General features: G+C 47.8%; 1 protein-coding gene across 4 annotated transcripts; it reads left to right on the top strand.

The window, feature by feature from the left end:
* The first annotated feature begins 115 nt into the window (after positions 1–115).
* On the top strand, positions 116–19,917 carry DEAF1 (DEAF1 transcription factor). Of its 4 annotated transcripts, none has more exons than XM_041407990.1 (13): positions 116–140; positions 1,399–1,496; positions 1,843–1,972; positions 2,823–2,969; positions 3,769–3,908; positions 4,529–4,594; positions 5,544–5,670; positions 7,547–7,675; positions 8,415–8,543; positions 10,326–10,576; positions 16,416–16,481; positions 18,122–18,211; positions 19,241–19,917. In XM_041407990.1, exons 5-13 carry the CDS (start codon positions 3,831–3,833, stop codon positions 19,343–19,345), a joined length of 1,041 nt encoding a protein of 346 aa, XP_041263924.1. In that variant the 5' UTR covers positions 116–140; positions 1,399–1,496; positions 1,843–1,972; positions 2,823–2,969; positions 3,769–3,830; the 3' UTR covers positions 19,346–19,917. The 4 variants fall into 4 exon arrangements, 3 of the variants coding, with proteins under 3 accessions (XP_041263924.1, XP_041263923.1, XP_041263922.1); XR_005952939.1 differs by lacking the exons at positions 116–140; positions 19,241–19,917 and adding exons at positions 281–626; positions 12,446–12,597 and having other exon boundaries at positions 18,122–18,168; XM_041407989.1 differs by lacking the exon at positions 116–140 and adding an exon at positions 281–626 and having other exon boundaries at positions 10,353–10,576.
* Positions 19,918–22,118: the final 2,201 nt, after the last annotated feature.

Below are 22,118 nucleotides of genomic sequence, written 5' to 3'. Positions count from 1 at the left end.
CACATCGGCGCTCCTCGCTACCGCCTTCGGCTGAGATCGGACACGGCTCGAGCGCGCTCGGGACTCTTCGCCTCGCCGGGCCGCAGCGCTCGGGGACTCGGCCGCGTTCGGGCGGGCTCGGGTCTCACCCGATCCGTCAGGTACCGCTTCGGGCCGCGCCCCGCGGACTCGGCCGCGCCCCATTGGCCAGCCGGCAGGGAGCGCGCGCGCCGGCCGCCTTCGCACGGGGCCCGAGCGGCTCGGGCCGCTTCGGGCCTCATCGGAACTCGGTCGAAAGGCCCCGAACACGCTCGTCAGCGGTCGGGCAAGCTCGGCGGCGCTCGGCTCGCCGGTCCCCCCTGCCCGCCGGACCCCCCTCAGGCGCGCCCGGGGGGGGGCGGGGCGGGCTCGGCTACCCCCGGCCCCGCGCATGGAGCACAGCGACGGCGAGCCGGCCGCCAGACAGCTCGACTTGCCCGCGGGACCGGGGCAGCAGCGGGAGCCGCCGCAGGCAGCGGAGGGGGAGGCGGAGCCCGAGGAGGAGGAGGAGGCGGTAACGGTGATGGCGGCAGGCGCCGAGCACATCGAGATGGGAGCACCGCCAATGCCAAGCGCCGACGAGGCCGCCGCCGCCGCTGCCTTCGCAGGTCAGGGCGGGCAGCGCTCCCTCAGCCCGCCCGGGGCTCCCCCAGCCCGGGCCTCGGCCCCCACACAGCCCCCGGGGCTCGGGCCGGGACAGCGAGCTCCCTCAGGGAGCGCTGCCACCCCCTCAGCGGATCCCACACTCCGCCCCTTCACGCTCAGTAGAGAGCGGGAGGCGCCCGGTGCGCCTGAGCCGCGGCCCCGTGTCCCCAGAGCCGAGCGGCCGAGTCACGCAGCAGGGTCGTGCGGCCGAGCTGCGGTGCTCAGAGGCCAGAGCCCCTCGCCCGCCCCAGCGGCTGTTCTTTCGCCCTCATCCCACAAGGAAACCCGGAGATTTGAGCCGGGCTAAGCGCTGAACACAGAAACGCTGGGTTTTACATTTTGGCAGCTCTTAACTGGACGAAGTGCACAGGTCATGGCACCATGGGAATTAATACATTACAGAGGCAGAGTCTGTTGTTCAGTTTATCCTGATGTCTGCCAGTCACCCCTATCTAAATAAAAGCACCACAGTTTGGAGTATCCCTAGTGCAGGTGCCATACTTATTTTTCCCTTAGTTCATCACATGCTAATAGCAGCTGCCCTGGTTTCAAGGAGGTTAAAGCCTGTTGAACCCAAAGATTAATAGAAATCAGAATGATTGTGTTCATAACAACTTACAGGTGCCATGAAAAATAATATTAATTTAGAGCAGGAAGGAAGAAGGAAATTTTCAGCTGTTCATCAGGCTCTCTGCATGCAGCAGAAATTTAAATTATCCCTGTTTTACATTCCAGAAGTCACCACAGTGACAGTAGCCAACGTGGGGGCCTCTGCAGACAATGTTTTCACCACATCTGTGGCCAATGCAGCCTCAATTTCAGGACATGTGTTGGTAAGTCTGTCCTTTCATTTGAGGGCCTTGACAAAGTTTCTCAGTGTAAATTAAATCTGTAGTAAGGTCAAAGACTTGTTTTCATTGTGATATCCTGGCATTAAGCCACCAACCCATTAGCTGGGGGTTTTATTACTAGCTTTTTTACCTCTCCACCCCCACATACTCATCTGGAAACAGAAACTGGTGGCCTGGAACATGAAATCTTTGAATTTGCTTGTCTGAAAACTCAAAAATTAACCTAATAGCTGCCATACTGATTGGAGTTGTGGGGTGCCTGTGTATTACTGAAATCTATTTGTGTTGAAGTACTTTAATAAATTTAAACTCTTTATTTCTTCTGCAGTCTGGGAGAACAGCCCTCCAGATTGGGGACAGCTTGAACCCTGAGAAAGCCACTCTGATAGTGGTGCACACGGATGGCAGCATCGTCGAAACCACCGGGATCAAGGGGCCTTCGGCACCTCTCACACCAGGTATTAGACAGTCTGCTTGTGGTGGGTCACTCTCCCAGAGGGATGGCTTCTTCTCCACTCTACTTGTCTTTCTGGAATCTAAAAACATGTGCATAATTTTACTAGGATGGTTTGCCCTCTTTTAAAACCATAAAGTTGTTCCGGTTGGAAACGACCTTTAAGATACCAAGTCCTCCCAGTATTTCTTGGGAATGAAAGAATGCTTATTATTTTTTTTTTAATTTCGTGGGGTTTTTTTAATTTTGGTTTAATTTTCTCATTCTTTGCCCTAACCCTGGCAAAAGAAGCTGCTTGAAAAATCTTGCCCTGTTTCTGGGCTTTCTGCACCCATCCCCACCCCCAAGGGCACACAGATCATTTTAACATGGTTAATAAAAATCCGAGTCTCCCAGTTGTGCACATGTTCTTTCCAGGACTCCTGGAACACATTTTCATGTCCATTCAGGCTGATACTTTAGTCTCTCTGTCACTGAGGTTTTGTTCAGGGCTGCCTGGCAGTCTCCTTGCTGCCCACGAGATGGCACAGCAAACCTTCAGTGCTCTAAAGCTTCCCACAGGATGGGCTCTGGGAAGGGGAATCTCCAGCCAGCTCCTTACACCATAGTTTACAGGTGGTGTAAGGATCAGGTCACAATCTCAGTGTTTATTCCCTGTTAGAGCCTGTTTCCTCCGGTCCTCTTTTCTTATCAGCCCTTCTCAGTTCATTCAGGCTGAGTTTTTTGTGCTGCTTCATTGTGGGTGCATTCCAGCTGCTCCAGTCAACCTCTTGGCATATCACCCAGCCGAGCATGGGATGGAACACCACTCTGCCTTTTGGTTGCTGACACCTTTCTTTTCTCTTTTCTCCAAGGACCACAGTCTCCTCCTACCCCTTTGACAGCTGTCCAGGGGAAAAGTGGAACCAAGTACAACTGGGACCCGTCCGTGTACGAGAACGAGCTCCCGGTGCGGTGCCGGAATATCAGTGGCATTCTGTACAAGAACAGGCTGGGCTCAGGTAACTGCCACCCGGGCTGAGGGCTGGCACAGCTCCTCCTCCTCCTTCTCTACTCTTCTTTTAATCAGGCTGTTCTTAAGGGCTGATTGTGACAGGAGAAAAAAAACAAGAGTTTCCAAGACAGCCCAGTGCCTTTTAATTTTACTGTCCCCTTTTGTTTTGCTTTTTCTTCGGAGGCTTTTTAACTTTTTCTTAATTCTGCGAATATCCAGGCTGCCATGCAGTGAGTCTCCTCAGTAACAGGCTGACTCCTTTAATGATTTTTTTGTCTCATGAGTAGACTTGTGTTTTTGCAAAACTCTGAAGAATCCCTGCTGGAATGCAAATGGTTTTTTCTCTTCTTGGGGCTCCTGAGCTCTTCCTCGCGGCTTTTATCCCTGTGGGGAAGCTGGGGAAGCTGCAGCAAAAATTGCCGGCCAGCCTGGCTGCCCAGTGCAGTGCTTGCTTTGTGGACAGAAAGTTTTCTTCTAAACCCACCACAAACTCAAAAAAGATCAGAAATTTAAGTGCAAATCAAGGAAAGACTTAAATTTGTGGTGTTTGTCCAATAAAGACTTTTCTTTCTTGCGGAGGAGTAATTTTTGTAGCCTTTTGAAATCCAGAGTTGGAGCTCTGAACATGCCCATTGTCACAGCCATGATAATAAATGGACACAGTTACTTGAGAGCAATGGGCATATTTAGTGGTTCTTACAGATTAACTGCTACTTTGTCCAGCAATTTCCACGTTTTCTTCTTTAGAGAAGTGGCAAAATTATCCTTAACTTGGACTAACAGTGTATTTTGTTGCTTCACTTCAGGAGGCCGTGGCAGGTGCATTAAGCAAGGGGACAATTGGTACAGCCCCACGGAGTTCGAAGCCATGGCGGGGCGAGCCAGCAGCAAGGACTGGAAGAGGAGCATCCGCTACGCCGGGCGGCCCCTGCAGTGCCTTATCCACGTAAGGTTAAGTTTGCTCCCTCCTTTCTGCAGGAAGGGGCAGCTGGAGCCAGGTGCTGATGGCACCAGGAGCAGTGCTTGGTTTGGTTGAGGGTCAGTGATGCAGGGGAATTGTTTTTGATATGTCTCAAATAGCACACTGGGGATCTTGTTTATGCTGGAAAGAGTTTCTGCAGGGTGAAGCCCAGCCTTGAGCTGTGCCACAGGAATTGAGCTCTCACCTGTGATACTGTAATTCAGTAACCTGATCTCCTTCAATGTCTTTGCCTGCCACACGTCCGAAATTTTCACCACATTCATTATTTGGGTCCTTTATTTGAGTCTCTTGGAGAACTTGGCATTGCCACTAGGCTGACAGTTGATTTCTGGTTGTGCAGAAATCAAGTCTCAAATTCATATATCCTGGCCTTTGGGTGTGGAAAATACTTGGTTTTCCTTTTCTCTCCTCTGACCCTCTCACCCCATTGCCCTGCTGTGGGGAACTGGCCTCTCTGTTACTGTACAGCATCCAGGAGGGAATGGGTACTGCTCTGGGAGCCATCCACATTTTTTAGCAGGATCAAGGTGTGCTCTGTGTGATTTTGGTGACTCTCATGCTGAACTGGTCACTTCTGATTCCAGGATGGGATTTTAAATCCCCATGCTGCCTCGTGTACTTGTGCCGCTTGCTGTGACGACATGACACTGGTGAGTGGGAGGCTTTACATCCATTACTTTAGGAATTAATTATTTCTGTTGGACAAATTAACCGGTCAAGCTGTCACAGCCCTTGGGTGCAGGTCATGAGTGTACTGGGAATTGAGTGTCCTGACACATGAGTGTTCAGGGACAAGTGCTTTGTCCCTGCCCTGTGGAGAAAGGAGATGAGGAATTGCTGGCATTATTGCAGAACAGCCTCAGTAAAACTAGATCATACTTAGTGCTTTTTTTCTTCTTTTTTAAAAATAATTTTCTAATTACTATGTCTTTGCAAAGTACCTTTTGCAGATGTCAGTGTTATTCATGAACTTGACTCAAATTTCACAATGTTTTGAGTTGGAAAAATATTTTTGTAAAGAAGTAACAATAATCTTATGATAGATTAATATTTCATTTCATTTTTAAACTATTTGGGGTTTTTTTTTGTTAGTTGATTGGGTGTTTGATTTTTTTGCTAGTTTGTTTCAAAATTGAGGTTTAAATCCTGAAGCAGAAGACTTTAGCTTGACCTGGTGCTTTGCCTTTCTTTTCTGCTATGAACTGACTGATATGCTTGTTTTCTAGCCTGGAACTTCTTCCTCTCTTCTCCTCCCTCTTTTTCTCTTTTATTCCACCACCTTGGCCAGCAGCTGATTGTCTGCCCAGTTCTACTCCTTAAATAATAATGGGAAGATGTTGAATTTGTGCCTCTTCAGCTGGAGGGAGCTGAGTTTAACTTTTCTCTTTTTTTCAAAGTTCTTTTTGTTTGGAAAACTTCTAAGCGCTTTGGTCTAGTGTTGCAAACCACACATCATCCATGGGGGTCTGTGCTGCTGTTTCTGGAAAGATGAGAGTAAAACCAAAGTCTCCAAAGAGTTTGATCAGCTAATGCTTTTTTTTTTCTTTTTTTTTTTTCCCTTTTTTCTTTTCATTTTCCTTCTGGTGTTTTTCTACCCAGAGTGGCCCTATACGACTCTTTGTGCCATATAAAAGGCGAAAAAAAGAAAATGAAATACCAGCAACTCCAGTGAAAAAGAATTGTTCCAAAAACATCACTCTGCTTCCAGCCACTGCTGCAACTACGTGTAGGTTCTTTTCTCCTGGTAAAAATTGCTTCCTTTCCTTGGAGAGTTGACCTGCTAGGTGTTTTATGTGTGTTAGTGGCCCCTTGGAACTGTCCAACTGAGAAAAATGTCCTATTTTTTGGTCACATTCTTTTCATTGGATGATTTTACTGTCTCAGTGTCACTTCCTATTTTATAGGAAGTAGCACAGTGTTGCCACATATGAACACAAGTTGAATAGGAAAAAGTGCAGCTCTAGACCTCCAGGAGACTCAGGTTTAAGCATCATGACATTCTTATGCCATGAACACTAGGTTTCATATTTTGTGCTGAGAGAGGTTTGGATTATGTCCTATGCCTGGAAGTGTTCAAGGCCAGGTTGGACGGGGCTTGGAGCAGCCTGGTTTACTAGAAGGTGCCCCTGCCCGTGGAAGGAGATGACCTTAAGGTGCCTTCCAAGCCCCCAAGCATTTCAGGATTCTGTGGTTATAGTCTATGATTATATTGCCCCCTGTACCTGCTCGCAGTGGGGAGAGAATTATGGGATCCTGGCCTGGATCCATAGCGGATTTCAGGTAGATTTTTCACAAATGACAGCTGAGAAAGTTCCTGTTGGAATTAGGTTTTGGGAGAGGTTGGCCCTTCTCTGCTCTGCCAGAAATCCCCATTCCATCCTCTGAGCTTCTTTGTGTCCCTTAAAAACTGGAGTAAGATTTGTGCTATTCCTTGCAAAATAGCCTAGAAGCAGCTGGGATGAAACCCCAAGCCTAAAAGTCGTTAATGAAGGAGGCAGAAGGTGATGCTTTGATCTGCACATCCCTCTCCAACATTCAGCTTTGTTAGTTACTGGTTTGATTGGCAAATTATCTGTGTGGGAACAGGAATTAATTTGCAAGCTGATCCAGCTCACACATCCCCAGTCACATCCATATGTCCTCCTGCTCTCGGCACGCTGGCATCATCTGCAGGTAACAATACAAAGTGAGTCGAGGAGGAAGCAACAGAAATCTAAAAAAAGGACCAAAAAGTAAGATTAGGTCATCAGCAATAGTAGGAAGAGAAAGACACAAGGATTCTGCAGAGTTGTTTTATGGCTTTGTTTTTTTTCAGTTCTGAAATAGGTTTAATCTGTATTGGTTTGTTATGTGAGGTGCTGTGAGGCTGCTCGTTCTCTCATGCTGGCACTGGAAGAGAGAACTACTTGTTTTGGTGGCCAAGTACTTCAGCCTGGAATTTGTAGCTACAGTATTTTAAAATTTAATTATTGTGTGCCACAGAATCAGACCATCACCAATTAATGGTATCAGTTAAATAATCCTCTTTAAAGTGGGTTTTAAACAAACATTCGGAAGCCACTCAGGTATAATTATCCAGTAGGATTTTGTGCCTTGTTCCTTGCATTGGCTGAGCACATTCTGTCACTTTGTGTAGATAAACAGCTAAATTTGCCCAGCTGCCATGGAATTAGCTGTAATCCACAAGTTGTTAAGTTGATTTAAGTAACAACAATCACTCTTGCTAAAATTGTCATAAAGCAGCCAGAAATTGATGGGCTATGTGGCCTCACTGAATCTTTATGGGGAGTGTTAATGGTGTTATGGTTCATAAAAGAACTGAAAAGGTGGTGATTTGGGAGGTATTAGGTTGTAAATTAACGTTTTAGCCTCGTGCCCCCAGAGCCTTGGAAGGACAGCAGAGCCTTCAGAAACCTATTGGGGCTTTTATTCCCATTTCCAACCGCGCTGGTCACAGGTGTGATCCAAACTGGGTTATCCCAGCCTGGTGATCTGTGAGTCCCCTGAGCTTGGATGGTGCAGCACAGGGATAGCAACAAACATCTGGGCAGGCATGTCCTCTGCGCTGAGTGTTAATTATGAAAGTGCTTTAATGTTTCCAGTCACCGTGACTCCCTCTGGACAGATCACAACCTCCGGGGCGCTGACCTTCGACCGCGCATCCACCGTGGAGGCCACGGCCATCATCTCAGAGAGCCCAGCACAGGGGGATGTTTTCACTGGAGCCACTGGTAAGAGCTCAGGTGTCTCCTAGACAGCCGTGGGGAGGAGGAAAAGAGGTTTGGATGCCCACTGTAGGAAGGAACATCTTGAATGCAACTCAAAGGATTTATTTATTGAAGGAGACGCTGCATAAGGCGCCGTCCTTCCTGTGAAATTATTTCAGCAGTTTGAAATCTTAGCAGTTGCACCAAAGGAGAAACTTTGTCCAGGTGTGGCAGCTGCTAATGTTCACCTCTGCTGAGTTCCTGGGATTTATGTTCATGTCTGTAATTTTTTTTTTTACTCCTCATTTAGCCTAAAATAGTACCAAAAAACCTGCAAACTAGGCGAGGGTTGAAATGGAGTGAAAAGTGCCAGGATAAGTCAAACAAAATATAAGTGCATGACATACATTTCAGTTCTCTCAGTTTGAACCGTGCTTTGGGTTGTGAGCTCTCCTAGGGGAATGATCTCGCTCCAAGAACCAGAGTTTGGAGCCCTGTAATGATCATGGATATTTCAGTGTGTGGGATGGAACCAAGGAACCTGTGGCTCTAAAGGTGAAAGCAGAGCATGGTGGAGCCAGAACCAGGATTCCTTGCTTGCTGACTGTGTGAGATCCTGCTGCTGTTTCACATTTTCAGCCCTTGGGAATTACCACAGAGTGTAGGAACTTGTGTAAAACATAAAAACATAGGGGTGAATGAAGTGTAAGACAAACACCTGCCAGGTGTGTTAGTGATTCCCAAGGCCCTTGTTCTCCTGCAGTTCAGGACACCAACGTCCAGCAGCCTTGCCGGGTGTCTCATCCAGAGCCTCACTATCCCAGTTACCAGGACAACTGCCAGATCTCACCTTTCCCTGAGGCTGCACTGCCAACGTCTCATCCCAAAATCGGTACGTTTGCTTTCACTGTGCTTCACTTTCCTCCCATCTCTCTCAACAAAGGTAAAGATTAGGGCAGAAAATTAAACTTTGCTCTATTTTGCTTGTGAGTTTTACAGATACTAAGATTTCAACAATCTGGTTTCCCTTTTGTGGGAGGTTTTTCATTCTTTATTGAGTGCTTTGATTTATTGATTCTGCCAGAGGCGGCTGCTGTGATTCTTCATCATGAGCTGTCTTGCATTCCCTGCCTTTCCTAAAGTTCTTGCTTGCAGACTCTTGTCCTCTTTGGGCACTGTGGCTGAACAATTATTTAGTGTTCGATCTGAGGAGAACAAACTCAATTAAAATCATGCCACAGAAGCTTTTCCAGACATCCTCTCATGGCTTTATTATTCCAGTGATGCATGCTGGGGATACTTTTGGCCAGGTTTGGTGTCAGTTTTCAGTCCTCTCTGTATGACCCTTATTTATTTAGTTGGAGTGGCACAGGATGTTCCTAGTCTCCAAAGTCAGATCTTCTTGTGTTTAAGACTTAGTCAGATCTTGATGTTACTAATTAAACATTGATTGTTTTTTCACCAGTGAATACTTTCTCTTGCCTGATGTACTTGTGCCAAAATGAGGAATCGGAAGTAATTCCTGTTTGATACGTTATCAAATGCATGCAGGGATAAATATTGTGCTGGAAATGGAGAGTGGGAAAGGCTCTTATGCAAACAGACATTGATAAAAAAGACTGCTTTATCTCATACTCATATCTAAGTGCAAATAGTTCTGCGCCACTCGTGTGTAAATTCATTAAAATTGCTGTTTTAATTAAGGGTATTTTGAGGTAAGAAGTCTGCACAACCCTGAGGCTGGTGGTACCATCTTTGTAGCAGTAAAGAATTCAGTGAGGAATGTCGTGGTCAGTGTTGGTAGATGTGAATGTCTTGGAATGAATTTTATGGCAGATGGTGAATATTTATTGCTAGAATTACATTTAGGAAAAGTAAAGCCAGGTAACATTTCTTCCTGGAATGTTACCTAAGCTGAGTTTACACTGTGTATGGTGGAGTTCCTGGGTCTGGATTTAATTTCATCCTACCCTGATCTCCCAGGGTACACACAAACCTAATGTGAAAAGTAGCTGGTTCAGTGACACAGTAACTGCTGGGTTATTAAAGGCTTCCTAACCCATGGTTTGAGGAAGTCCATGTTTGGAATACACTCACTTGGAGGTAATGGTGACTAACTGGGGTTAAGTCCAGTGCCTGGCCAGGGTTATGTAAAGGTCAGAATTCAAGAAGCACAGAGAGTGTGATGTGAGTTTTGTGGTTTGCAACCTGAGAACTGACATCTGGGTAGGATCATCAGGATGTTTCTGTAAAGTATTGGGTCACTGAGTGACTACTCTAACCTTACCTAGCCATGGCTGAGGGAAGTATTGTTGGCAGTGGTGGAGGAGTTCCTGGGAATGCTGCTTTCTCTGCATCGTGGTGCTTCTCTGCAGCAGTGCTGGGAGGTGTTAAACTCTTCCCAGAGTCATCCAGGTCAAGAGGAGGTGTTCTTGTCCTGTGGGTTTGAGAGTGCCCATGGGCTTGTTCTGCACAGATCTGCACTTGATGTTGCAGAAGGAATGATCTGTTTAACAAAAACTTTCCTGGACTGGAGATTCTGCAAACCGTATTTTAAAAAAGAAATCAAACGGCACAGAAAAACCACTAAAACCAAAACACCACATTTCCACTTTAAGGAAATGAAACACTCTGTCACTCTGTCTGTATATTCTCTTTTGTTCCTTATGTCCAGTGTTGACCTCTCTGCCTGCCCTGGCAGTGCCCCCCACGACGCCCACCAAAGCCATGTCGCCGTCGGTGGTGAACGGGCTGGAGGTGACGGAGCAGCGGAACTGGCTCTACCTGGAGGAGATGGTCAATTCCCTGCTCAGCACAGCACAGCAGCTGAAGACTCTGATTGAGCAGGCCAAGCAGGCCAGCTCCTCCTTCCGCGAGGCTGCTGTCACACAGGCCAAGATCCAGGCTGATGTGGAGAGGAAAGAGGTAACCGTGCCACAGGGGCTCAGCCATGGGCGCCTTTGGGGCTTAGTGGTGAGCAGAGTAGTTTCTGGCTGGAGCAGTCATACTGGAAATTGTTTCTCCAAGCCTTGAAAGCAATGTTAGCAAGAGAGATCTTCCCAAGTTATTTGTACGCTGGGGAAAGGAATAAAGTTCTCTGGGATTCCGGGAGCTGTGGGCAGCAGGCTGGTTGTGCAGGTTGTTTGGTGTCACGATCCTGAGCTCTCCCATCAGCTGACCATAAATTTATGGGATGTGGGCACTGAGTCCTGGTCTGAGGAAGCTGATGAGTGTTCAGCAGTGCAGTGGCTGCTGTCAGGTGAGCTGGCTTTCAATAGGATATGTGGAATAGCTCATCCCAGGTGAAGTGTTCTGTCCCAAGGTAAAAGAGGGAGTCAGGGAGGATTCTTTTTGATAAGATTTCTCAGATGAAAATAAAACACAAACGCGGCAATATTATATCTGAATATAAAGAAGGGTAAGCGTCCTACTGAAGGGGGATAGAAAAGAGAGCAGAGAGGAGAAAAGAAAGGCAGAGAAAGGAGACAGGGACGGCGTTACCGCAAGAACACCGGTGCTCCTCAGCGCTAGCTCAGGAGGCGGAGCGGAGTGTGCGTGTTGCAAGGCGCGGCGAGCCCGCGCGGCTTTTGTGAGCGCTAGGGCGCAATCTTCACGCGGCGGCGGCTGCGGGCCGCCCTGCGCGGCTCTTGCGAGCAGCCGCCGGCGGCTGCGGGCTCGGGGTGGCTGCGGGCGGCAGCTGCGGCCTTGTCTGGGTGCAGGCGGCTCAACGGGCCGGTGGCTACGGGCTGGTGCTGTGGCGGGTTGGTGGGGCGGGCAGCGCGAACGCAGCGGCGGCGGTCGCGGCTGGGTGCAGGCGGCTGCAGCTGCTCCTGGGAAACACGGTGGAGGCGGCTGGCTGCGGCGGCGCCCGCTGCGCCGGGGAGGCAGCGAGCAGTGAGCTGGTCGTCGCGGCAATGAGCTGGTTCGCTGAAGCAGTGAAGCAGGGCCAAGCACGGAGGGGCAGGGAAGCAGGACCACAGGGAGGAAAAGGTGAGGGGTGGGGTGGAAGAAGGGCCAAGGTGAGCCTCCAAGCTAGCCCCTGATGCCTCCAAGAAACCCAAAGCAAAATGGCTCGCCATTTTGTCGCAGTTAGCTGCTTTTATGTGCTAAGGCTCCTTCCACAGCCCGATTTCCCAGGCATTGTTAGTGGGCACCCGGGCCTTTGCCCCAAGTGGGCAAATGGGGTGGGTCGCTGACAGCTTGATCGTGGGGGTTTTTGCTGCCCTGACTGGCTGCCCGGCGAAGCCCTCGAAGGAACAGGGTTGCCAGTACATGTACAGACAGCCCTTGCAGAAATTCTTCACCTCATGTGTAACGTAGGTCGAACCATAAATAAAAATCAGATTGATCCCTCTTGAGAAGATAAGCAGTAATGTTTAGAGGTGTTTTGCTGAGAACTGTGCAAGTAAAGCTGACTCACACAAGTCCTATGGTAGGACTGGCAGGCTGCCTGGCCTCACAGGAGCCCTGGCTGGTTCCCATCTTCTCTCTATGGTGGACAGGGATTATCCACAAGGACTGCCCTCTTCTCCCTGCTCTTCTCTGTAACTGATGCACGGTAGGGATCTTGGATCCTTCTGACCACCAGCTCATGCATACACCCAAGTATAGCTTCATACTGAAGGTGCTCTCCCTTTCCCAGTGATCTGCACCTCATGTGAACTGGGGAGAGAGGTGGGGGCAGTGTTGGAACTGGTGTCACCATCAGTAGCTGCTGAACTCCCTTCCCAAACACCACTTTCCTGCGGGTGCCATCAGCATTGTGCTAACGTCAGCTTTCCACTGAATCCATAGGCATGAGTGTGCAGCAACAGGCCTGGAAGAGAGGTGTGGGAAGACTTTGCTGGAAGCTGAGGACCCCTAGGACAGTCCTTGCAGCCTCTTTGATATTCTTTGCCGTGTTGGCTCTGCTAAACTCTCCCGTACGATGCATCTTTGATGTGCAGGTGTGTGATATGTTGGGAGTCTAATCCTTCCCTGCCTCCCTCCTGCAGAACAGGTGCCAGTGCTGCTGCCCAGGTGTGGGCTGGCTACTGCTGGAAAGCGGCACAGAGTGTGAGACACTGAAATATTGGAAGCTTTGGCACAGTTCAGAGATAAACATCTGCTTTTGTTTAGCTTCACTCTGCTTTTTTTTTCCAGTCTATGTGCATCTTCCCTTCTGTTTATCCTCACAGTGGTTTGTGGAATGGTTGTTCAATCCCTTCTCCACACCCTCTGACCCAAAACCAGCTCTCTTTGATATTCTTCTAGTTACTTGTCCTGGGAATGGGAGTTAGAATCCCTCCTGTGTATGGATTAAAGCTGACTGGACATGGGAAGGATAAGCACATGATTTCCAGAGAAAGCCCCTTTCCCAGGAACTGCTGCATGCCCAGTTACACCACGTGTGTCTCACCATTCACAGTGTGTAATGGGGACCTCCACACTTGTGCACTGTGGTGAAACCATGTAGTCATGGTGGTATTTTTTTATCATCCAGACAATTCTAAGCTGTGCTGGCTGCTGGAACCATCCAGGCAGTATCACAAGTAGCTATCTCTGAATTAATTCCTGCTTGTGAACTCCATATTTGGACAAAACTCTGTGTTCCTGGATACAGGGAAGCAATTACACTAAAGGTCAAAGAATTGTCTCTCTGCTTTTGTGTTGGTCAAAGGGCCTTTCCCTATTTCCTAGTGGTTTGTAATGTGAGGCTCTTTCCCACTCCAAGTATGTGTGTGGTCCCATGGCTTTTTGGGCAGTCAATGTATATGAGAGGCAGACAGAGAGGTCATCGTGCCCTTCAGGAAGGGATTTTTTTCTGGACCATTTTAATACAAAGGAAATTGGTGCTTAATTACCACTTAGTTTGTTCCACTGATAGAACTTCCAAGAGTGAGCAGTCAGGGGGAGCCTTTCCTGGCAGTGTCATTGTGTTGGAGCTGCAGAGCAAGGATGGGCCACAGATGAGATGATAACAGAGCTGCAGACTCAGCTCTTCCTGGAAGAGAGACTTAGTACAGAGCAGTATTGTAGAGATCTGATAGAAAGAGGCTGGTTCCCAACTGGATACACAAACTTGGGTGCCTCATTGTATGTTACACATCACCCACTATACTGTGTTTCGGTATTATATTTATTATTTAATGAGCTTTGGAGTAATTAAATAGCACAAATGAGCTGTCCTGTTCCCACAGAGCAGCAGTTAGGTTGCTTTAGCTTTAAACAGCAGGAGCTGTGCTCTGTGCTGGGCAGTGTCAGTGCTTGTGGGACTCACACAGCTCTGAAGTGAGGGGTTTGCACTCTGCCTCCCTCCTTGTACCATCTCAGCCCTGTGTCAGGGGCTGGGGACATCCTTATCCCTTCTGAAGGAGCTGTTCCAAGTGCTGGAGATAAAGGCTTCACCAGCAGGGAGGTTTTAGTATAATTTAGTATTTTGGCAGTTCTGACATGCACTCAGTTGCTCTCTTTGTACTTCTTAATTTCTGTAAATTTGTTCAAGGGTCATGGTTTGTTGGGCAAATTTCAAGACTGAGGATCTGCTTCAAATTTTGTTTCCATCTTTCCCACAAGGGATTTTGATGCCCCTGGGTAAGTCCTTGGCCTCACTGTGCCTCAGATGAAAATAACACTTCCTTCTCAGAGAGCTCATGTGCAAGTTTGCAAAGTGTTAGGATCCTCTGAGTAAGGTTACATTTGTGTTGCTTAGAAGTCCTGGGGAATGATATCCCAAAAGAAAAGCAAACCATGAGCCCTCAAGCTCCATGTTTATGTGAACTTCCAAAATGCATCATGATATTGCAAAAAATGGGAAAAAAATGGAGAGATTTATAAGATTTTTCTGCATTGCAGCATTTTGTGTGGGATTTGTTAAATAGAACTGCTCTGCTTGAATTTCATGTGGCTGTTAAGAAACAGTTCTCGAGTATCATTAGTAATTAGGTTGTGGATGAGTATCTGATCCCCTGGTTAATATCTCCATGTTGGCTTTACTGCATTTTTCGGTAAGGAAAGACATTTAGGAATTTAGGTTGAGTGGAGTAGCAAAGGCTCGGTGTCTCTTGCAATAGATATTTGACATTTGCAGATCAGGCCCAAAATTAAGAGATTAAAGGCAGGACTGATGTGTTGGTGGGCTTGGGCAATGTAATTTTTCTGAGTGTGTATTAATCCATTGTTTATATCAGATAAACTTTAGGATGGGGACATTACACATACTCAACTAAATTCTGTGCCAGAATTGCTGGGGAATAATGAAGAGATTCAGGAAATGCATTAACTGTATTTTGTGTATAAGTTGAAGAGAATGAGTGTCAAAATCCCACAAATGTTTTAATTGGAATAGCCCTCTGTAAAGCAGAGATGCTTCTGGAGCCCTGCCTGTTTGAAAGCAAGGTGGAAAATTAAATCAGCAAAGAGCTGAGGCATCTGAATGCTTTTTTAGAAAGATTAAACCAATTCATGGCTGGAAAGTATGAAATTAATCTAAAAAGGGTTGGACAGTTAAGAAATGTCTCTGGTCAGCAAACAGTGGCTTGTGTATTCCAAACTAGCAGTGATACTCTTGGGAATTGGAGATTCTGGGTTTTGTGGAGCTGTTTCTATGAGAGATCTGAATGTGTCTGGCTTGTTCCTCTCTCTTATCACACCTTTTCCTTCTCCATGGTTTGTACATGGCTGGAATTGCCTTGTCAAGTATGGCAAAACCAAATCACACCCCTGGCAGGACACAGCAAGAGGTTTCTCTGCCTCTGCCTCCATCTGCCTGGAGTTTTTTAACTTAGTTTCTGTCACAGTAATATCAAGATTTTGAATATCAAGGTTGTGGTTTCACAGGAGAATAAATACTGTGCTCTCAGGTCATACACTTGTAAATTAAGCCTTTAATCTCCTTATATGTTGAGTCAACTCCTGGATGAACCTGCTTGGCCTGGAGGAAGGGGTTCAGCTTTTTTTTGACTTTTTAACTGTTCCAAATACATTTAAGCCAGGGTTAGCATATAATTAATTTGGGATTGGGTTTGGATGCCATTAGTTTGGGACTTCTGTCCCCCATTGCTGAGCATGTTGCTACTGCAACAGGTACAGTAGCACCTGGTTGGGCTTGAGTTGGTGTGAAGTGATTCTGCCAGGCAGCCAAAGTGGACTCTGATCACCTCCAGAGGACTGATGGAGACACAACTTGTTCTACAGCCCTCTCACTCTTCTGTTTCAAGGAGGAGTTATGATTATGGTTAGTGCTGCTCCTAAAGTCTAAGGTGTGTTAATTTTGTTTGGCTTTTTTTTCCCCCTAATCCTTTTTGGTGGGCTGTACCTTCCCTCCAGACACCTTTGTCTCTTTGTGAATGAGGATCACTGGACTTGACCCAAAATTGGGCTCTGGATTGTGCCTCTTGGCCCTGTTACCTTGGCATTTTCCTTGTGTTTCCTGTGCTTATTTCCCAGTTCCCATGTGTGGGGGGTTGCAGTTAAACCCCCCCTTTTAAGGACAAGTGTGTGGCTGGATGGAATAGGGAGCTGGGTTTGGTGGAAGTGCTGCACAGAACTGGCAGTTTGTCACCTCAGGCCATTTTCTCACAGGCTCCTTGCCCTGTTTCCGCATCAGGTGACAGTGTCCTTCTCCTAAAGTGAGCAGTGAGGGGTCACCCTGTCCTCTTGCAACTGCAGTGTGGGGCTGGGCAGACACAGCTCAGCATGGGGACCCTCCATCCCAGCACCCTTTCCAACCCCTCACGTTGTGCTCCAGTTGGGAGATTACATGTCTGGTGTGTTTTTCTTGCAGCAATACCAGAGCCAGTTATTCCAACAAACAGAGGATGTGGATGGGAAGACAGAAATCATCATCAAGGTAGACTGGGGATGTCTCATGTTGTGAAGAGCCTTTTTGTCATTGCTGTGGAATCCTGTGCTCTGTGTCTGGCCTTCTGCCAAAGGATCTGAGCCCTTCCTAGTAGGGCCAGTGCTCCAAGCAGTGTCTCCCCTTTCCCAAGCATTCCAGTTTTCTATGCTCCTTCACCTGGCCAGGTTCCTCAGCCTCCCTCACCTCAGAATGGTGGTGCTGCAGCTCTGGTGAGTGGCTGTCACAGAGCTGTGACAGGAAGAGAATTTGTTTCCTTTCTGTCCTGTGAGCTGATTTTCATAACTCCACAATTTCCTCTGGCTTTTGGAATGGGAGTTAGTTCTGGACCCATGACTGAAGCTCTTAGAGCTGTGTTGCTCAGTTCTCTTTCATATCTGCAGGTACAACCATGCCCTGTGTATTTTCCACATTTTCCAATAGCTGTACAGGTTACAAACAGCCCCAGTCAAGTGTCCCTTCAGGGCAGGCTTTGCAAGTCCCAAATCACAGCTTTAAGCCATTTTTGGTGTCCCAAATCCACAGCTGCACATCAGGAGCACAAACACAGTTCAGTCTCACCAGCTGTTCCCTGCAGGTACATGGAAAGGTGTGAGAGGGGGTGTTAATCAGAGCACTGATTTTTGGGGTGGTTTTGCTCAAAGAGAGAAGAAGCCTGGAGGAACTGATGAGCCTGCAATACTTTCACAGCCCAGCAACACTTCCTGTCAGTGCTGCCTGATGTGCTAATGATTTGTCAGGCATTTAATGAGCTGGAAGTGGAATGCTCTGTGAAGTGCTTCTTTTGGTGGCAGTTCAATGATGTTTCCACCTAAATATACAGGTTACGTTAATTGATGTCGCTAAAATAAGATTAAAGCGATAGACACAAAAACATCACTTAAAAAGCAGGTGTGATTTTTCACCTGTTTATCCTATCTCGCCTTGCTTCTGGATTTAAATCCTGGCTTCTGTTAGAGCCTTCTTAATTTGACTCCTATTTCCCTCTTGGTACACTCCTTATGTAGTCATGACTGGAAAGGACCAAGAAATGTATCCCATAGGAGCAGATGCCTTTTTCCTCTCTAAAACTAGGTCCCATCCTAGTATTCTTAGTCTGTTGTCCTTCCTCAGACCTTCTCTTAGACATACACAGGATTATAAACCAAACAAAACCACCAATGAAATCTGCCTTTAAGCCTTTAAATTTGGGATGACCTCAGAGCTTGTGTTTTAACAGCCTGTGCACAGCCTGACATGCCTGGGTGAGATACACCCAACTCCTGTAGTTACCCGACTGATGGATACCGGGCCTATCTGGAGGGAGGTTTCCCTGGGGTGGTGGGGATGGATTTCCATGACCATTCAGTGTCCACACAGTTTTGGAGGGCTTTCTGCCTAACAGCAAGAAAAACAGAGGTGCATTTCATTTCCAAAGTGTTCCCTGCTAAAAGAGCAAGGAGAGTGGGTCTCTGAGGGTGTATCCAGAGGCCACTGGGCCTGTTTGTTGTGGGTTGTTGCTGAGGGTATTTTGGGAAACGGGAGCTTTCCCACTGCTCTGGCATTCCAGCCATCACAGCACTGCTGTTGCACCTCAGTGATGCCCCTGGTTTGTCTCTGTGTGACTTGTCCCTCTCCATCCCTTCCCACAGCAATCCTGTGCCAACTGTGGACGGGAGGCCACCAACGAGTGCACAGGATGCCACAAAGTCAACTACTGCTCCACATTCTGCCAGCGAAAGGTATCAGCCTGCTTGTGACTTGGGATTCAGTTCCCAAGAGAGGGCAGTGTGAGGGCTGTGTGACCCTGGGGACAGCCAGGCTGCTTGAGCTGTCACCTGATGGGTGTCAGTATGGAGGGAGGAATGGACAGCAGAGCCAGGCAGTCAGAGCAGAGCCTTGTGTGGCTTAAGCACTCCAAACCCACCCTGCTAGTGCGATCACCAAGGCTGTAGTGATGGGGAAGGTCTGCAAGTCAGGACAGGGTTAAAAGGGTAGAGAAGATCCCCAGGTTTGCACACACCTTCCCAAAGGTGACCCAAAAAGTACAAGTAACACTAGAAATGAAGCATGGACACCTCACTGGGCACTGTGAGGAGCTGGGAGTACTTTTACATCCCCTTCCTGCTGCTTCCTTCCTTCCCTGCTGCTCCTGCCGTGGCACTGAGGACATAGTTCTCCTTTCCATTATTTGTGATGCTGCAGGTGATACAGTGGGACAGACTCTACAATTGTGAACTTAGGAGGTGGGAAGAGGTGTGAAGTACAGTGGAGGAAGCTGCTGTGTGTCATGTTTCTGACCAATTCCTTACAGTGACCCTTGGCCTTTGCTTGGAGAGAAGGATGGTTCAGTTTAGCCAGTTACAGCTTTGCTGAGCGGCCAGGTTCAGGCTGAGTCAGCTGTCCTGAATTCAGTCAGTTCCAGAAGGATTCTGTTCCTGTCCTAGCTGAGCTAAGATCCTGCACAGCACTGTCCCTCGGGAGCACTCAGTGTTGAGAGCTGCCTTTCTGGAGAGGCTTTAAGTCAAGGTTCTGACTCAGTTTTAGTAAATTTTCGATCTGACTGACACTGATATCCCAGATTGTGATTTGTGTGGAGATGGCAGCATTCTGCTTAGTCCAGTTCCACCTCTTACATTGATCCAGTGCATGGCTCCTTTGTCCTCCATCATCGGTCTGGTTTGTGGAGAGAGAGTGCTTCTCTCACAGAAAGGGCCCTTCTTCAAGGGCTTGTTCTGCTCACAGCCCTTCCCTCTGCTCTCCCCTGGCAGGACTGGAAGGACCACCAGCACATCTGTGGCCAGTCAGCCACGGTGACGGTGCAAGGAGATGAGGTGCATGTCCCGGACAACGTCATGGAGAAGGTCACCGTGTGAGTGCTCTATCTCCGCAGCCGTTCGTGGACACGCGGGGCCGGCTGGATCGGCGACCGGCGGGAACGGTCTGTCCTGTGCCAACAGCACTCTTCTCACTAGCAGACTCATTTTTCATAGATTTTTTTGATACTGTGACAGCACTTGTCTATTCCCAATCCCCTTTCAAAGCTTTGGATAATACAGAGGCTGTGAAAACCTCACCTGGTACCCTCTCCTTTCCGTCCCAGCCCCAACTGGCTTTGGGAGGCTTTGCCTTTGCCTGACTGGATCTTCCACCATGTGGATTACAGCAGTCTCCTCATCTCTCTTGAGATGGATCTGAAGCAGATGCTGTGAGGAGATCTGCCAGTGCTTCCTCCTACTGGGACCTCCCTACCTCTCCTTACAGAAGAGAAACAAGTCTTTGGTTGGTTTATTTAATTGCCTTGACAAAGTTGGTACAAGTTCTTAGTTTGACATTGAAAGGGTTTCCTGTGTTCCCTCTGTGCTGGGCAAATCTGGAACACATTGGACTTCTGCACTTAAACATAGTTGAAAAATAACATGTTGCTAAATAAAATATGCTGAAAGCACAAGTGTGCCCAGTGGTTCCCCTTCATTCCCTGGGCAGCACTTAGCAGTACAGGTAACTGCTCAGGTGAGTGCACCAACAGTTGCATGTGTGTCTGTACTCCCTGTCTACCTGGGAGATGTTTTCTCCACAGGGAAGCACAGCTTCATTCCACAGCGTGCCTGGAATATCACTCATAGCATCCAGCTGGCCAGAATCAGATGGGATCAAGCCCAAGGTGAGCACAGGTGGATATGGGGCTGTCCTGTCTTCCTGTCTCTGCCCTGTAGGAGCTGCTAATTAGAGATGTGCTGACCGTTAGGGAGTTACTTGCTTTGTTCACTGCAACAAAATAATTTTAGTTATTAATCTACTATTTTAATAGTTAATTAAATCCTTTATTTGTTAATTAAGTTAAACCTTTGTTTGTGATTGGAGATTTCAGAGGAGTCTTGACAGGTGCGCGAGCCTCTGGTTGTTTGGTTGGGTTTATTCTTAGCTCCAGGCATAGCCCCTGTTAGGGGGCTGTTAGTGACCCATGAAGGGTCACTATTGTTTGCTCTGGTTGAGGGGTCACAGCCCCTGTGAGGGTTCACTTGTCCTGGCTCTTGTTTGATCCAGTTTGGTGGTGGTGGATGAGGATGGCTGTTCAGCTCTTGCTCCAGACGGGGTCAGCTGAACCACAGAGTGACCCACACACGCTGTCAAACAGAAAATTCTATCCTGACTTACAGGAAACTTAAAAAGAGAGAAAAATGCCATGGAAAAGACTCAAAGGTGAACTCCAGGGAAAAGACTAGAGGTTTCTGACAAATCTATTCCTTCCACTTTGCATCTTAAAGGTTTGTTACGTTGTATTCCATGTGTTCCAAGGCAGTAGGAGCTGGTTTTCCATCTCTCCGTGGGGTCTCTCAGAAGTGCCCTTGGTGGGTTTGCCAGTGGCACCAGCTCCTGAGGGGCATCGGTCCTCACTGTCCAATGGAGGGAGGTGACAGGGCTCCCGCAGTCAGTGGCAGGTGGTGAGTGTTACTTCCCAGCTGTTTCCTGGGCAAGTTATTCCTCCTATCACAGAGCTGAGCAGGCCCAGGGGGCAGTACTGCAGTGCCATCGAGGGTGAGGAGCCGGTGGCCACAGCGTGCAGCTCTTCCAGAAGGAACCGTGCTTCCAACGAAAGCCAAGCAGGAACTCAGGCAGGATGGCAACAGAAATTATCTGTGATACTCCTGGGAAGGAAAGAACAGGCAACTCCTTCCATTCCCACAGCAAAATGCTCACTCCTGTATTCTAAAGTAATAGGTGAGTGTTGGGAATGGTTTCTGCTCACAGTTAAATGCTGATTGCCCGTTGTCTAGAACTTAGAGACAATTAGTTAATTGAGAAGACAGTCTTAATTGAGCCCACAGTAACGCAGCTCATTTACAGGGTTTCTTGCATCCTGCATTTGAATGCAGCAAAAACAGCTCTGAAGGAGCACCTCTGGAAAGCCCACAGTACCCTGGTACCTGGGGCAGCTGTGCCCCAACCCAGCATGTGACAGCTCAGAAATGCACAATACAGTTGTGAGAACTGAGTCTGTTTGCTGATGAGAAATTGAGTGCTTGCTATTTTTAGTCTAAGCAACACTCCAGACGTTCCCTTTCCGTTCTGCTTCCAAGCAAATTCCCTCCTGGAAAGCAACAATCCTGTACAAAATCATTGCTTGGAAGACTGTAATGTTCTGAAATATTCTTTTTCTCCTCTCCAAGCCTCAGTGACGAGCATCACCTGTCCCACTGGCTGCTGTGGCTGTTGCTGCATGCAGGTTCACATAAATGTACGAAGGATTTTTCCTGAGGCTGGAAATGTTTCCTGGCAGGAATCGTGTGGCTTCACAGGAAATTCTGGAGCACTAGCAATAACATTATAGTGTCTTTGTAAGACCCTTGTTACACATGAGTGAAATCAGTTTTTGGGTTTAAAAGGATAAGGGGAAAGGAGACTGCATAGGTAGATTCACCCTCACCTGGCATATGGACACCTGGAAATTAGCTTGGTATCCCTGTCTGGCATATGGACATCTGGGAAATGAGCTTAACAGCCTTTTTTGCCTCCAGACTCATATCCATGTCACCTCACAGCCCTGTTAATACCACCCCAGAAGGCAGAAGATTAGAAATAACTGTTATTATCCCTGCTTACATCAAGCAGCAAGTGTTAAAGAAGTGGCTACACTTGGCACTAACC

Source organism: Onychostruthus taczanowskii, unplaced genomic scaffold, assembly GCF_017590055.1.
Source record: "Onychostruthus taczanowskii isolate IOZ18803 unplaced genomic scaffold, ASM1759005v1 scaffold283, whole genome shotgun sequence".
Classification (NCBI taxonomy): Eukaryota; Metazoa; Chordata; class Aves; order Passeriformes; family Passeridae; genus Onychostruthus; species Onychostruthus taczanowskii.
Note: the sequence above shows the minus strand (reverse complement) of the source record. Positions and strands in the feature narration are given on the sequence as shown.

Bases quoted from the DNA above. Each gene is read 5' to 3' on its own strand.
- DEAF1 (XM_041407988.1), top strand. From the start codon at position 410: ATGGAGCACAGCGACGGCGAGCCGGCCGCCAGACAGCTCGACTTGCCC. The intron at 5,671-7,546 runs GTAGGTTCTTTT...TAATGTTTCCAG, and splicing joins AGCCACTGCTGCAACTACGT to TCACCGTGACTCCCTCTGGA. The intron at 8,544-10,325 runs GTACGTTTGCTT...CCTTATGTCCAG, and splicing joins AACGTCTCATCCCAAAATCG to TGTTGACCTCTCTGCCTGCC.